A 17867-nucleotide genomic window follows, 5' to 3' on the forward strand; every position below is an offset into this window, starting at 1 on the left:
ACCAGATAAATGAAGAATGGCTGTTATCCAGACAAGAACTTTGGAAGGAAAGCCTGTAAAACTTGTCTCTAAGAATACTGACTTGGATCCAGAGACAGGATAGATTATCGCCTTTGGAAAATCTGGTGATATTGTATGATATTAGTATTCAAAGAATTTAAGTTGATATCACCAAATGGCAAAGTGAATTACACAATAATTATGAGCACGCTGCATATATTACAAAAAGGAACTACCCAGTAAAATTAATGTAATGAATGCCCAAGAAGTGTGTGATGAGAAAAAAAAGTTGAGTCATGTAATAAAAGGAATAATTTAAAAGGAACCCAGATATGTCAATAGTGACCAAGAATGTCAAGAAAATCTGAAGAAGGTCCCAAGACTCAAATTTATGGAAAGACATGGTCAAAACTAAAAACAATTAAGAATGGTGGGAGAGTTTCAATTCATAACGAAACATCATTAATGACATTTGAGATCCATGTGAGCACTGCAAAATTCACCAAGTTGCTTAAGTTCAAATTCTAGTTCTGCATTAGGGTAAAACTTCTAGGACAAATTCTCATCTCTGTGCTTTAGTTTCCCACAAACAATGGAAACTACCTTTAATAGAACCGAATTGTCAAACTGTAAGAAAAACAGGAAAAAACAAATAAGGCAAGATCTTTCTAGCCAAAAGTAAAAGGAACATGGCATTAAAAAAAAAAAAAAAAAGGTCATCCTACTTTGACCAATTTCATCCATGGTCAAAGGCCCATGGAAGCCAAGCCTCTGGGACCAAACATATTGAAGTATAAAGGCCTCATAAAGCAATCATTGTTACTACTACCTTCAAAGGTAACCAGCATCTATGTGCCAACAGGTGGTGATAAGGTGTTGTCTCAAGATTTTTTTATTAGGATTAGGCAGTAGGTACATCCTAATTCATATTAAATTTAGACATCTACATGAGTAAAAGGAAAAAGGTCTTGATTTCTTCCCTCCAAAGATGAAACCTTCATGATCCTGGCTTATAAAGACCATTTCACAGACTCAGGACCATACTGAATAGTACAATTTTGGGTTGAACACCATATAATAAAACCTTCTTTACCCTCTGACCTTGTCCTCATCACTTACAGAAAGGGATAGGAAAGCTTTACTTCTGGGGAGAAAAGCCACATTTCCAAGGTCTCCCTGACCCAGTTTCTGGATATGGAATATTCCACGCCAGATAAATTACAGTCAGTGAAATTAGCAGGTCTCTCTCTTGCCATAGTAGGCAGGGAAATTCTACCACTAATAGATGTCACAGCTGCTACTCTTATAATCTCCTTAAGCAACCTGCCAAGATTCTAAAGAAGCAGTGTTAGTTGGAAGAGTTGGTAATAAAATTGATGAGTACCCCAAAGGTCTCATCACTACATTACCATTACAATTACAAACCACAGTAGAAAAGTCACTATATTCTAGAATCCTCATTAATTGCAAATGCTACTCTCAAGTCCTAGAAGTTCTCTCAAACTTATGCTAGAAAAGTTTGTTCTAAATTCACAACTTAAATCTAATTTTTATAACTAAAAATCAGCTCACTATCTGATGAGGCCAATGACAAGGAGACACTGTCACTATTGCAGAGGGACTGCTGTCCCTTGTTCATATTCAGTCTGTGTCTGGCAGGGGCCGCAGATACATCTCAGGCACGTCGTGGTGAGCTAAGTGCCTAGAATGGGATTGCAGCTCATTAATACGATAGCACGAAGGCTGTGGGAGACCAAATCAGCAATAATATTTTTAGACTAATTGTTAACTTTCTCTACTTTCATCCTCCTTTGCCAGCTCCTGTGGATTTTACAGCTGAGTCATCACCGGAACTTTCTAATGCATTCCCCAGCAGCACAAAGCCACTAGTGTAGGGAGTGGCAGAATCAGGGTCACAGAGACAACAAATGCTCAAGTTTTTTTAGCCCACATCTCCCCAATCATTCAACGTACCTCAATACCATGCCAACCCAAAGTTCACATAGATAGATGGGAACCTGATTTAAAATGAACAGCAATGAATACAATTTTTTTTTAAACCTCTAATCTAGTCCATTCCCTTCCCCCAACATTTTTACTGCACAACATTCTTCATAAGGCCAATTCCTCAGGTTAGGATGCTTATTCTAAATCTAGGTAAGTGTCCTAGTAGGGGAATATTCTGTTACAAAATTGAGACCTTAAATCATTCACAGTGATTCCAGGCCTCAAGTGAGCATATTACCAAGGAGTTATTTATGTAATAATGTAGGCAAAGCAACAAGAACATAGTTTCCCTTACTATCAAGAGAAAGGTCTAATAAAATAATGAAACAGTATAACCTATAATTTTATCCCAATACCTAAAAAAAGACACATCCAAAGCACATCAGGAGATAGTTTTCTTTTCTTTTCTAATTAGATGAATGTAAGTGCCATATAGATAACACCATCACACAATATTAAAACTGACTAAATACATAACCAATATGTTTCTTTCCTCCAGTTTCAGGGCCTGTTGTAAAACTGGTATCTTCCCCAAAAATTCATAAACCTGAATTCCTAATGCTGGGCTTTGACACTGTTCTAACAGTCACTAATTTCCTCTAAGATTTCCTTGAATATATAACTCTCACTCCTACCCTACACACTCCTCCCCATCCTAGCTTGGTTTCTTGTCTCTGTTAATGTCTGATTCCACCTAGCTAATTTCAAAAGTAATGCTTCTAAATCCCAGCTGTTATAAATCCGTACTTCCTATCATTTACCCCAACAACTCACCTTACAGCTGCTCAATCATCCCCTAGAGTCTCCCAATTATCTTGTTACAAGGGCTTATTTTTCCTTTAAGTATAACCAAAGTTTGAAACCCTAAAGTCTCTATTTCATTTTTTAAGGACAGTGTCCTAATCCCAAATATCCTCCCAAGTATTGTTTTATTACAACAAGAACTATAAGCAACCTTAGCCAACAAAGAAACAGATGATTTACCTAAAAGATGAATCCTACATCCCATCTAAATCATCCCCCCAAAATGCCCTAAAAGCCTTTCTTGAAGGGAGCCACCATACTAAAGCAGCACACATTGCATTTCTGAACTTTAACTACAATAGGCCTCTAAATTCCTCATCCTACTTCCAACCTCCTGAAGGCAAAGTAGAATATTATCCTTCTACAGGAGGGGCTTTTAATCTTAAACCATTTTGGCAGTCTGATGAAGCCTAAGAACCTCTTCTAAAAATAATAAATGCCTAAAGAGAAATAAAATATACAAGTTACAAAAGAAAATTATTATAGTAAAAGTTATCACAATGTTAAAAAAAAAAAAAAAAGCACAGATCCTATATTACAGGGTCACCTAATTAACTTCTCATGTTCTTTGTGAGAGTTTGAAGGCATTGTATTTTGCCCAAGGTCACACATGAAGGACTAAAGACGAGGACTCAGATATCCCTGGTTTTAAGCCAGTAATCTTGCTACATAATTCCTTTAGATAAAGATTAAGCAAAAATGATTTCCATACGTGTAATAAATACATTTAAAATATAGTTTTAAAGTATTTTTTTTAATGTTAAAAAAAAAAATCTTTCTTAGACCCTGGCTGTACAAATTGTAGATTTGGTTCTCAGGCCATAATGTAGCAAACTCTGCTTTAGGTCCTCCCACAATGGACATTATTTTAGGCACAACAACTGAATATCCTCTTCTGTGATTCAAAAGCATCATTAATGTCCCAAGTCACATTTAACATTTCTACATACAGAAAATGCTTCCGCATCATAAGCTACCCTGACCCAGTCATATACAAAGGGAATTTTTCCATCCAGTTATAATGTGACATGATTATAACTCACCTGCCTTTGGAATGTAGGAATCAAATAAATAATGGTGACCATAACAGTCCAAGTAAGTTAATTATATTGATGTAAAAAACACATTCCATGTTGGTTATTTCTCCTCAGATCTTGAAATGAATAAGCACCCCAAAACACACACCTCAAAATTATAGGGGGGATCACCTATACCAAGAGTGACATTATCCAGAGCCCTGGATTCTAAGATGCTGTAGCAGATATTGATATAGGTTCATTATTACTGGTTTCATGTGAAAGGCTACTTGGAAGAAACCAGAGCTGCAGCCTCAGTCAAGAGGGATGACAACTCAGCTCTTTCCTAGCTGGCTCCAACTGGCAGATACTGAGAAAACCTGATGCTGAGAGGACTAGTGGATTGATTGATTAGAAGTTGGGACAGGTAGCAGAACCAAGAAGTTCATTTTTAGGTTCTTACAAAACACGTTTTTGATGAGATGCTGTCTCCTTTAATATCACAGGATACTTTGATTTGAAAATTTTGAATTATATTTATTAGTTATTTCTATACCAGGCACAGGGATTACCAACCTGTCCAAATCCCAATTCCCCAGATGACAGTTCTATTAAACAATGCTCCATTATAAAAATAAACTCTACTGCAAGAGAAAACACTAGTCTGAATCTTCCGTTTCTGTACTTACTGGCTGAGCAAGGATGAACCTCTTTGGTTGAGAAAGGATGGGTTTCCAGAATCTCATTCCTTAAGGAGAGTGCTAATTTCAATTCAAACATAATGAACCAAAAAAGATGCTTGCCAAAGGGCTAACATCTCTTTAGAGAGGTTTGCTTGTAATTGGAGTCTTCAAATTACTTTTATATGAAACTGGACAAATTCTACTTAGATGGACAGAAAATGTATACTATCATCTACTTAGTGATTATGACCAACTTCCTAAATATTAGTGCCCTAAGCAAAGCTCATCTAAAACATCTGTAAGATAATTGAGTATATTCAAATAAGCTCTCCATTAGTCCCCACTCTCCACCACCTCCCCCAAATGCTCCTACATGACTTAAATCAATCTTACTGGGGTTGTTCAGAGCCTCAAGATCTACCCAAAATAAGCCAACAAGGATGCAAAACTCGATCAATGCACACCAAGATTTGGATGACAGAATACTCAGTACATAGAAACAAAACAGACATGGGTCAAGGGGAGTTCACATGGACAAACTTAAGTCAATGTGGACTTTGTAGAAATAACTAAAAATCCCATAGAAGCCAATATCAGGGAGGTTCCTCTTAACATAGATTTGAAATATCAAAAACAAACTCTCAGCTTAAATAGTCTTGTCTTTGAAGTTGGACTGCTTGACAGGACAATTTTTGATTCTCCTGAGTTTTAGTAAGTCGGGGATTGTCATACAAATAAAAAAAATCTTTGGATGGCTTGGGAGAAAATGTGAGGAAGACAGACTAGACAAAATATCTAAAATCCCTTTTTTTTAAAATAGCTTTTTATTTACAAGTTATATGCATGGGTAATTTTACAATATTGACAATAGCTCCAATTTTTCCCTCCTTCCCCCCACCCCCTCCCCTAGATGGCAGGATGACCAATACATGTTAAATATATTAAAGTATAAACAAAATCCCTTTTAGAACTAAGAGTCTAATACTAGACTTTTAAAAAACCTTACTACATTTTAACTCCTTTTCTCAAAATGTCTAAACACTTGGGGTTATAGAAAATAGTTAAACTTACCACAGCAGCAAGTTTGTCTCAAAGGACAAAGCCTCCCATCACTGAACACAGCCTAAGCAAACAATCATGGCATTCTGGAATTTGTATATGCACAATTAAGATACAATTTCCTTGAAATGTGCACTTCCACGTGTACTCTCAGATCAGATGGCTTAATATGTCCAGTAACAACCACATGTCCCATACACCTTTTTTCCCCCTCAAACTCTCTCTTTATGGAGGACAGTTACTGACCTATCAGAACTCCTACTCCCTCTGAAGGAGTCCATCCAGTCCTAGGACTAGGGAAGCAGTGTGGGCAAAGAAACGTGGGCTGAATGTTCTTGCTTTGTTGGTGAGAAAAAGATCTGGTAACACAGCTGTGTGGTAGGAGTTTTACATCCCAATCCAAGGAGGCAGCATACTCATGGATGGAGACGAAGAAGGTACATAGTACAGAGATGGAAAAGAAAGAGCTGACACGAATACCCAAGCTCTAAGAATAAGGAATTGTGGTTTCAGCAACAAATCTTATCTTGCCTATGACAAATTAAAATGTCCCACTTTAAGGGCAAGGTCATAGGCCGGGTGTCCATATAGAGCTGCTCGTTTCTTCAACAACGGGTTATAGCTCTTAATATACAATCATGTGCTATTGATCACAAGACTATCTTCATAGAAAGCATAGATGGTTTAACACAAATTCAACTCTATTACTGTTTAAAAAGTTCAAACTAAAGCAATGAAGCCACTGAAAACAGGAAGGAGAAGAGAGAAGAGCACATTCTATTGCTAATTTTTAAAGTCACAAACAGGGAGGCCTTCACCATCTAACAAGTAAGCTTAAGAGGCTAGCACCATCTTCTGTAACACTTTCAAGTGAAAACAGAACAAAAGGAAAGACAAAGCTTTACAATATCATCTTTCATATATAAACACTAAGGAAAGGCTACAAGAACCTTAGGGCCTAAAGAGTTCACCCATTATCAGTTATCTGATCCCAAATGAAATATGAATATGAAGTTTTCCACTTCTCTTGAAAAAGCTGGGTACTGCATGGATTGACTACTCAATGAAACCCAATGCTACCTACAAGGGAAGAAAAGGGAGAGGTCAAATAATCAAAACTATATCCCTTTGCTCAAATTTTAAAGCTACGTTAAAAAAACCACCACAACTCTCCTTTCTTTTTTAAAAACAAAACTACTAAATGAACATTAAAATGCCCAAAATACAAATACTCATTAAGCTTTGCAAAGCACTTGAAAAGGCTTGCAATAAATAGCTAGAACTAGGCCTGTATTCTCCCTCCTCAAAAAAAAAAAAAAAAAAAAAAAGGCAGCAGCAGCCAAAACAACACTGTCACATTTTAGGGAATACTAATGGATATAATGAGAACTTTTTTTCTCCACTCAAGCCACAAAGGCTTTAAGATTCCCCCCCACCCCTTTTCTAAACCACTTGCAAAGTTCTTAAGTTATCTGCTTCTCAGTTTAAACTGGGTTTAATCAATGATCTTTCACTGAAAATAATGTGATGAGTAGAGTAAAAGGAGAGGGAAGATGGGCTTGCCCATCAATTGTATAGAATTGGAACCTTTGGGATGAAGGGTGGGGCCCCAAGTTAGGAATTTCCTCCCATACCCACCCCCTCAAATCACCAACTCTAAAGGTCAAGTCCCCATCTCCAACTATCTTTCTAGCCTGAAGACAAATAAATTCTAAATGCAGCATGGCTACAAGATCAGCAAGTTAAAATTCATTCCCTGCTGATATTCTAAGACTGTTCTCTCTTGCCCTTCTCAATGTCTGTCTCACACACACACACACACACACACAAATAAGAACATTTAACAAATAAGAAATTTAAGTCTGACATCAAATGTTCAATCCCCTCCTTCCTTCCCCCCTCCCCCCATCTAAAAGTGTTTTGCTACATCATCTCCAATATGGAACTAGGTACTGACAAACATTAGTTACCTTCCTATCACTTGCCCACAGACCCTCAGAAGAATAACAACTTTGACCATTTATTATATTGAAAGGAAAAAAAAAAAGGCTCTCTCTACAAACAAGCTGTTTTTCTCATATTCACATCTCTGCAAAACAGCTCCATGATAAGAGGTTGAAGACAGAAAGGGAAAGAGAAAAATCCGACAACTGTTGCTGCGGATGTCAGCTGTACCCCCACCCCCTCCCGCCAGGCCCCAATTCACTTACCCGATTGTGGGCTGCTCTGTGCTGCAGCATCAGAGTCCTGGGTACTCCATGGTCTGTCCCACCCTGTCAAGCTAAGGGACTGCAGGCCAAGGCACAGGTCATTTGCATCCGGGAGGCCCCGGGAAGATTCTTGCGCAGAGGTGGGGAAAAGCATCCTGCTTGTAACTGTTCCTTCAGAGTCTGAGAAGTCTGTTTTGGATAGAACAGACAAGCCCAAGAGTTAAGGGTATTGTTTAAAAAAAAAAAAAAAAAAAAATATATATATATATATATATATAAATAACACACATATACATATATATAAAATATGTGTGTATGTGTGTGTATATACATATATAGGTCTCTATATTATATATTTCTATACACACATACGCATATATTAAATGTCTAAATTAAAAAGAGTTTCCTCAGGGTACAGGCTTGTAATCCGGGCTGCCAGGGTCCTGCAGCCACTGTTCCAGCACTTTTAGGGCATCAGGTCTAGAACCACCCAACCTGCCACCCCACACCCCACACACACCTATCCCGTCTGCATTACTGACTGGGCCAGCATGTGATCAGGCTGCTGATGCGTACCCCGCTGCCAGTGACATCAGCAAGGCATGCAATAGAGAGGCATCATCTCTAGAACTAAAGGGGTGGGGAGGGGAGGGGAGGAGAAGCAGCGAGGAGGAGACTTCCCTTCCAGAGACAAGACAGCACAGCAGACAGGAAGAAAAAAGGTGCAGTTTGGCTCAGCTCAGCCAGAGAGGCAGCACAAACAACCCAGAGCTACGACAGAGCCGCTGCTGGCCTGAAATCCGGCGACCTCACTAATGAGCGCACCCCAACAAAGACAGAACCCAGTGCTTGTTTGCTGCTGCTCCTCTCTAGTCCCCTCCCCTCTCTGAAAACCAAAAACACTTTAGTCCTGGACACTCTCCAGCTGCCGGCTTGAGCCCTGATTTAGCAGCCCAATGCAAAGCTTCACAATTCTGCTAGCATAATCTATTTGGCTTCAACTTGGCCCCAGTACCTCCCTGACGGCACTGCTTACCACTGAATAAAGTGGATAACCTTTAGAAAACCAAAATTCAAGCCCTAGACCTTACATACCTAATGTGGAAGACTAGTCTTAAGCCAAATTAATGGGGGAAATGTAGTCAGGGGTTAGCAACTGGCACACCCCTTCTCAAGAAGGATGCATGCTTGCTGTAGAATATTATCATATTTCCTATGACATTTTCCTATAATCCATGTAGCAAGTTAAACCCCATTTAGATGAGGACCCTTGTTTCTACTACTAACCAATCTCCTTCCTTGCCCCAAATGGGGTCTATACCATCAATGAATAGCCACATTTCCCAGAGTAGGTTTCCTCTCTTTTGTGACTCTCCTAGGAAGATATACAAGCATCAAGAGACTAAGAAAATAAAACGTTTAACATTTGAAATCACAAAAACAAGGGACAGATGCTGCAGGTTGCTAAATCCCACAACAACATTGCACAAAGAAGTCTGAACTACTAGAAAGATACTTGCTTATATACCAAACTGTCTAGGAAGCAGAAGAAACCCAAACTTTTCATCTTGTCTTTTTTTATTCCAAGGGTGAGCTTTTGGTACTCTGACTATTCCTAGCTTAATACTGCAACAAAATTACTCCTTACTTCGAGGATCAGGAAGTACAACATGGCAACTATCACTACTTTTAACTGAAACAGAAGAAAGCTCTTGTTCTTCCTCAATCCCCTTCATCTCTGCCTTTATACTCATCCTTCACAGCCCCACCCTGCTCCCAATACTCTTTATAGTGCACAATCTACTTCTAGTAGACTAAGGTTGCCAGCCAAGAGGTATAGTTAGCCATCATGTATATCTAATCACTATCTCCCATTCTTTCTGAAAATAATGACCTATGACTGGTTCCCCCCACTAACTCAATTCTTTTAACACACCTTTTCCTATAGAAAAGAGGTTAACTGATAAAAACACAATCCCACCCAAGATCCCTAGCCACATAAAGCACAAGTTAAATCCTAGGTCGTCAGATGGTTCTGAGGTAGCTAGATGGAACAAATGTCACAGCAGATCTCCCTAGATAACCTATAGTGGAAAGAAGTAGCTAGTATATAGAAAGCAACATCATGGAATTCTCTCTCATGCTGATAGGAAAAGGTGGGGGGAAGAGGGCAACAACAGTCCATCTCCTGCAGAAATAGCTGGCACCAAGCCTCCTGCAGCACTCCTTATGTATGTGCCCAAACTTACAGGGCTGTGGAGAAAGAAAGATTATCTGTGGCAAACTAAGGTAGACTTATTTGGGATTCAAAAAAATTTTAAAGCTGAAAAGGATCTTAGGTCATCTAGTGTGGCTTCCTCTTTTTACAGATGTGGAAGTTAAGACCCAGAGACATTGACTTGCACAAGACCGAAAGCATCAGAGCCAAGCTGTGAATGCAGGTACTGAACTCAAAATCAGATTTCTTTCTTCAGAGGTTACTGCATTCATGTCCTCCCCAACACTCTTCTTGGCTGCTGCAATCAATTTCCCCACAACTGCAGAAAAACACTACTCATTCTATTCACCCAGAAATAAATACAGTACCTTTAATAAACTTCCATTTTTTTTCCTCTGATGTGCTAGAGATGTTCCCTGCTGCCACAATACTGCAAATTCCTTGGGGACCTTATTCTAATATACCCCCCCAACCCTTAGGAAACATTGTGTGGCTTAATATCTTTTGCGTCTACTATTTTTATCTCTTTACAGCCACCTTTAAAATTCTTCAGTTAATTCTATTCCACCAAGTTATCTCCAATTCATTTGCCCTCAAATAGATTTTTTTTTATCGAAGATTTGAGAGACCAGGTCATTAAGTCTTGAGAGACCAGGTTATTAAGTCTTGAGAGACTAGAAGGTTTGGACTTCTCGGCTCACTGCAGGGTCTTCCAGAAGAATTTAAGATCGTTGAGGGCAATAGTTTTTTTTTGTTTGTTTTTGAAACTCAAGCATTTAGCACAATCCTTGGCATATAGATACGCTTTTGAATTAAGTGATTAAACAAGAGGAAAGAAAAAACTCTCTCAAGCTGTGGGCTGCTAAAGTGAAAATGATGCTTCTGGCAAGATTAATCTGGTAGTAGTATATGAAATAGATTAGAAAGGGAATTAAGAGAAATTAGAGTCCAAGAGAGAAATCCAGAACTAGAACTGTTTCAATGGGAATGGAGCTGAAATAATTCAAATGAAGAACTTGCTACTTGGAAAGCATTAAGATCTATAAAAGAAATGAGAAAAGCAAAAGTCAAAACATTAGAGGTATCAAGATTAAAGGTATATATTGTCTTGTAGACTAATTAGAGACAACTGGATTCAGGAGAGATATTGGGGATGAAGAAAATACAATCATGAAACCATTAGAGAAGATAGATGCTATGTCAAAAGGGATTGAGGAACAGAAGACCATGACATCATGAGAAAAGTCAAGCAGGAAGAGAGAAGATTCACCCAAGAAGAAATTCATCACAAAATTACTGAAAAATAACATAAGTCACAGAAAGGATAGCATAACGGATAAAGTACTAGATCTATAGTCAGGAAAACTCCAAGTTGGAATTGGAGTACCTCAAATCCTACTTAGCTAGGGGATTCTGGATATGTCACTTAATTTCTCTCAGTTTTAAGGTATTAATTTGTATAATTAATTAATGAGAAAGAATCAAAACTAATGAGATGTCAAAAAACTTAACCCTGGGGGGATACAAATGGAAAAAGCAAGACAATCTACTCTCTAGGAAAACTGACAAGAACAGAAAATAGAAGTTTGGCTGCTGAGTATAGGGAGAGAGGTCCAGAAGTTCTGAGGGTACAGATCCTGTCTCACTGGAAAAGATGAGAATTGATTCTCATCTCATCCACACTGTGTGAGCGAGCACTAGAATAATGAGGATGACAACACCTACTTAACAGGACTGTATAAATATCATTACTGTTGTCATACAATACCCAGAAAAAGAACTCTGGGAGATGACTAAAAACCATTACATTGAATTCCCAGTCCCTATATTTATGCACACCTGCATCTTTGATTTCCTTCACAAGCTAACTGTACAATAATTCAGAGTCTGATTCTTTTTGTACAGCAAAATAATGTTGTGGTCATGTATACTTATTGTGTATCTAAGTTATATTTTAATATATTTAACATCTAAAAAAAAAACTGTTGTCATACAAAAGAGAAACTTTATTCGTGTTTGGGGGAGGTAGGGAGAAGGACAAAGGCAATTGCAGGTATGAATAACCTCCACAAGTATAAGCAGTTCCTCAGAGACAAAAAGACTATTAAAGACTATTAAAATGACTCAAAGAGAAGTCATAAAATAAATTACAACTTAAGAGCTCTTGAAGGAAAGATACTTTAGGACAGAAGGTGGAAAACTTAAGATACCATGGGCACCATGAAAAAGAAAATAGGGTAATCACTGACTCTATAAGCAAGAAAAATTAGAAAATACAGGATACCTACTACCAAAAACTATCAATCTGGAAAAAATACAAACCTTTTGGAAATTAGACTTCCTAAAAACCATGACCCAACCAAAAAAATTGTACACCATTTCATAAAGGAAAATTACTCAATTCAGAATCAGAAAGCAACATGAAAAATAAAAGAAGCCCTCATTAAAAATGAAAGTTCACCTATCACCACTTCCTAAAACAAGAAAAGCATGACCAAATTCCAGAGCTTCCAAGGAAAAAAAAAAATCCTGTAAGGAGATTAAAAAAAAAAAAAAGAATTAGATGAAAAGTAAAAGAATTCAAATAACAATGAACCACAGATAACACTACACAAGACTCAGCAGAAAATACTATTAAGGAGAGCAAATCATGGAATATGATCCCCAAAAGTAAAGATAAAGATAAAAGATAAAGGCTTACAATCAAGGAATACCTTCCCTTGAAAAATTGATCATCATCCTATGGAAGGTAGGGGAAGAGAAGAGCCTTTCAAGGAACAATATTTTCGAACATTCCTGATAAAACAAAATAAAACAAAAAACAAAATATGCTGACTAGCAATTATGAAATACAAACACACCCAAATCTAGACCAACATAAGCAAATAAACAGCATTTGACCAATTGATGAAAGCTAAACAATAATGTGTTTACAATCTAATGGGAAGAAGAGCTAAGTGTTCTTTCAGAATTCCATTCTAGAAGGGTCAGAAGAGAAGCAAACTTGCACACCAACACAAGAAACAGTAAATATGTTCTCTTCTGCTGGTTGTAGGTAAGGGAGGAAAAAAAAGGGGGGGAAAGGAGTAAAGAGAAGAGAGGCGCCTTGTAGTGCCAAGAATTCTCCTAAGCACTTGCCAAACTTTATCTCCTTTGATCCTCCCCCCAACAACCCCAGTAGATAGATGCTATGATGACCTCATTTCACAGCTGAGAAAACTTAAGTGGAGATTCAGGGACTTGCCCAGGGTCATAAAACAAAGGTCTGGGACCAGCTTTAACCTCAGACTTTCTTGATTCCAGGCTTCTCCTTCTACTCACCATGTCACCTTGTAGCCTCTGGGGAGGCAAGGGATAGGGAAACTTTATTCCCGGGATTTCACCCAGAGGAGGAGGGTGGGTGAAGACGAGTCCCTCTCCTCCATGATCCTCATTCTCCTCCTCAGGAAAGGCGTGAACAGCCTCCTGGCATGGGCACACACCAATATGCAATCCAAGAAGGAAACATGGAGCAGTGAGGACAGGAGAAAAAGGATTCAAGAACAAAGCCATCATCACTGACTTTGTAGATTACACCATAAAGGAGGAAGTTATCAATAATCAAGCATAAGAATCCCAAGAGTAAGGACCTAGATCAAACTCTAGGCTTGCTAAAGTAAGGAGAATCAGAAGAATAAGATCAGATGCTTCTTTCACAACCTCCTTTGCAAAGATATGAAGAAGGTAGAAAGCTGAAAAATATAAGATATTATAAAGGGCACTACACAATTAACTAGAATCACAAAATGTGACTGAGATAAGCTCATCCATGAAATTATACATGGCATCAAAACATTAGAGAGCAGAATGTAGCAACTTTTTGTTTAATGAAAAAGTCAGAAACATAAAATCAAGGAAACCAGTAGCAATCATTCTCAAACAAAGCAACAATTTTAAAAAAAGACAGTCAAGAGTTGAGGAAACTATTATATGTAAGGACAATTAAACAATATTTAACATTTATGCACCAAATAATAGAATCTAAGTAATTAAAGTTACTCAGATTAAAGAGAGAGAATCATACTAAGGACTTTATTGTACCCTTTTCAGAATTAGACAACATAAATTTAAATACCTGAATAGACTTAGAAAATTTAGGGGGAAGAGTCAAGATGACAGAGAAAAACCAAGAAGCTGCCTGAGCTCTCACCAATTTCCCTCAGAAACAATATTAAATCTCAAAGCTTTAAATCAAGCATCTAAAAGAATTCTGGAGCAACAGAATCCACATAGATGTAATGAAACAATTTTGCAGCCCAAGATAACTCAGATGGACTTAAGGAAAGATTTGTCTCCTTAGAATAAAAGGGAATAGAAGCCCAGCACAGGTAGTGTCTAGTTAAATCAGTAGGCAGTTCTTGGTCATAACACAGATCATCAACCAAGGCCCAACAATCCTGGCTCAGCAGGCCAGATAGGAAGCCACTGATCAGGTCCCTGACCAAGCAAGAAAACCTGAAACAGTGCCGCCCCCCCCCCCCGCCCCACCCCGTTCCCTGGGAACACAACTCAACTTTAAAAAACTGACAAAAGAACAAGAGAGCCCTAGGGCATAGAAATCTACAACATTGACAGTAAAGATCAGAACACAACAACATCAAAATTCCTACATGTAAAGCCTCAAAGAGAAATATAAATTGGCCAAATGGAAAAGAAGGTACAAAAGCTAACTGAAAAAAATACCTTAAAAAATAGATTTGGGCAAATGGAAGCTGATTCTACAAGACATCAAGAATAAGTCAAAATTTTTAAAAAATTAAAAATACTTTAAAATGTAAAATACCTCACAACTGGCCTGGAAAATAGATCCAAGATAGATAATTTAGGAATTATTGGACTACTACCTGATCATAATAATCCCCCCCCAAAAGAGTTTATATAGCATCTTTCAAAAAAAAACTGCCCTGATATCCTAGAACCAGAGGTAAAATAGTTATTGAAATAATCTACCGATTTCCACCTGAGATCCCAACATGAAAACTCCAAGGAACACTGTAGCCAATTCCTATCAGGGCAAAGAGAAAATAATGCAAACAATCAAAAAGAAATGATTCAAAATTGTGGTATTTGAAAATTATGGAATATTACTGTTCTGTAAGAAATGACCAACAGGATGATTTCAGAAAGGCCTGGAGAGACTTACACGAACTGATGCTGAGTGAAATGAGCAGGACCAGGAGATCATTATATACTTCAACAACAATACTAGATGATGACCAGTTCTGATGGATCAGGCCATCCTCAGCAACGAGATCAACCAAATCATTTCTAATGGAGCAGTAATGAACTGAACTAGCTATACCCAGAAAAAAACTCTGGGAGATGACTAAAACCATTACATTGAATTCCAATCCCTATATTTATGCACACCTGCATCTTTGATTTCCTTCACAAGCTAATTGTACAATAATTCAGAGTCTGATTCTTTTTGTACAGCAAAATAATGCTTTGGTCATGTATACTTATTGTGTATCTAAGTTATATTTTAATATATTTAACATCTACTGGTCATCCTGCCATTTAGGGAGGGGTGGGGGTAAGAGGTGAAAAATTGGAACAAGAGGTTTGGCAATTGTTAATGCTGTAAAGTTACCCATGTATATATCCAGTAAATAAAAGGCTATTAAATTTAAAAAAAAAAAAAAGAAATGATTCAAATATCAAGAAGCCACAGCAAGTATCACAGAGGACTTAGCTTCTACATTAAAAGACAGGAAACCTTAGAATATGATATTCTGGAAGGCAAAGAACCTTGGATTCCAATCAGGAACCAAATACCGGGCAAAACTGGGCACAATCTTTCAGGGGAAAAGATTAATATTCAAAAAATAGAAGGTTTTAAAACTTTCCTCATGGGAAAAAAAAACAAACCTGAACAGAAAATCCTATTTTCAAATACAAGACTCACAAGAAGCACAAAAAACATAAACAGAAAAGAAAAAACCATGATATTCAATACAATCAAACTATTTACATCTCTACATGGGAAGATAATATTTGTAACTCTTAAAAACCATATCTCCATTACGGCAGTTAGAAGAAATACTCTTAGAGAAGGTGTGGATGCAAGTTGATTTTTATGTGCTAATAAAAAAAATTAATTAAGAGTTGGAAAAAAAGGATTGTGTCAGGAAAAGAAAGAGGAAATAGACTTAGGCAAATTATATCACACCTAAGGGACATGGAAAACCCAATTACAGTGGAGGGAAAGAAAAGATGGGGAGAGCATTGTTTGAACCTTATGTTCAACAGATTTGGCTCAAAGAAAAAATAACACTCAAGTGAGTAAAGAACTCTCTCAGAGAAGCAGGAGGGGAAAAAATAAAGAGGGGGTTGGGAGGGGTGAGAGAATAGAAGGCAGACTGAGAGAGGCAATAATTGGAAGCAAAACACTGGAAAGGATGGACAGAGAAAGAAGACAAAGGAAAGTATCAACAGGAAAAATAGGATGGAGGGAAATACATAGTTAATAATCATAACTGAATGTGATAAATTCTTCTATAAAACAGAAGCAGATAAGAGTGGATTAAAAAACCTGAATCCTACAATAAATTGCTTACAAGAAACACACAGAGTAAAGGCAAAGGCTTCAGCTGAAGGGGGAAAAAAAGAGCAACAATCCTGATCTCAAAGTAAAAGAAAAACAAAACAAAACCAAATGTACGTATACACACACACACACACACACACACACACACACACACTAAATAAAGGAAATAAGGAAGGAAACTACATCTTACTTTAAAAGTATCATAGAAAATGAATATTAATACTAAACATATGTACCAATTGGTATGGCATCAAAATTCTTGGAGAAGTTAAATGAGTTACAAAAAGAAATACCAAAAGCAAAACTATACTAGTTGTGACCTCAACCTTTTCCTCTCAGAACTCAATAAATGTAACCATAAAATAAACAAATATAAAGTTAAGTAGGTGAGTAGAAATTTTAAAGTTAGATACGATCAATCACTATAGAAAACTAAATGGGGACAACTAGACAAAAACTCATCAACGAATTAGGGCATAAAACCCTCAAAAAAAAAAAAAAAGCAGAAAGGCAGAAAAACTAAATACAGCATTTTCTGATCACAATAAAAATTATGTGTAATGAAGAGTCATTGGAAAGAAACTAAAATTTGATTGGAAACTAAATAATTTAATCCTAATCATAAAAATAATCAATAATTTCAACAAAGACTAACAATGATGAGAGAACATACCAAAATTTAAGAGGATGCAACCAAAGCGGTACTAGCAGAAATTTTCTCTCTCTGAAATGCTTATGTGAATAAAATAGAGAAAGAACAGATAAAGGAAGCGGGCATGCAATTTGAAAAGCTAGAAAAAGAACAAATTTTAAATCCCAAATTAGAAACTCCGAAAAATCAAAGGAGAGATTAATGAAATTGAAAATAAGAAAACTATTGAACTCATAAATAAAACTTTTGTTGATTTTATGAAAAAAAATTTATATACCTTGGTTAATTTGATTTAAAAAAAGAAAACCAAAGTATCAGTACCAAAAATGAAGTGAATTCATCATAAATGAAAAGGAAATTAAAGCAATAATCAGGAGCTTTTGACCAACTTTATTTTAAATCTGACAACGTAAGTGACATGAATATCTGCAAAATCATAAATCATTTAAATTAACCAAAGACAAAATAAAATAACTCCATTTTAGGAAAAAATAATTGAACAAGTCATCAATGAACTCCCTAAGAAAACATCTCCATGGCTAAATGGATTCATAAGTGAATTCTACCAAACATTTAATGAACAATTAATTCCAGTACTATATAAACTATTTTGGCAAAGAGGCAAAAAA

At 37.0% G+C, this 17867-nt stretch overlaps 1 protein-coding gene and 1 long non-coding RNA gene across 8 annotated transcripts in view; one reads left to right on the top strand and one right to left on the bottom strand.

Moving 5' to 3' along the window:
- LOC105749025 overlaps positions 1–10370 on the top strand; it is a 45966-nt gene extending 35596 nt beyond the window's left edge. For both annotated transcript variants that reach the window (XR_004232525.1, XR_004232526.1), the window contains one exon: positions 10149–10370. This is a non-coding gene — a long non-coding RNA (uncharacterized LOC105749025). The remainder of the gene's footprint in view (positions 1–10148) is intronic.
- Positions 1–17867, bottom strand: part of CPEB1 (cytoplasmic polyadenylation element binding protein 1) — a 73277-nt gene that overhangs the window by 28172 nt on the left and 27238 nt on the right. For 5 of the 6 annotated variants that reach the window (XM_031956302.1, XM_031956305.1, XM_031956304.1 and 2 more), the window contains one exon: positions 7780–7968. In XM_031956302.1, coding sequence (XP_031812162.1) covers positions 7780–7968 — 189 coding nt within the window. Of the gene's footprint in view, positions 1–7779; positions 7969–8299; positions 8366–17867 lie in introns of those variants that run through there. The other variant, XM_031956308.1, reaches the window with a different exon arrangement.

Source organism: Sarcophilus harrisii, chromosome 2 (assembly GCF_902635505.1).
Source record: "Sarcophilus harrisii chromosome 2, mSarHar1.11, whole genome shotgun sequence".
In the NCBI taxonomy this organism is placed as follows: domain Eukaryota; kingdom Metazoa; phylum Chordata; class Mammalia; order Dasyuromorphia; family Dasyuridae; genus Sarcophilus; species Sarcophilus harrisii.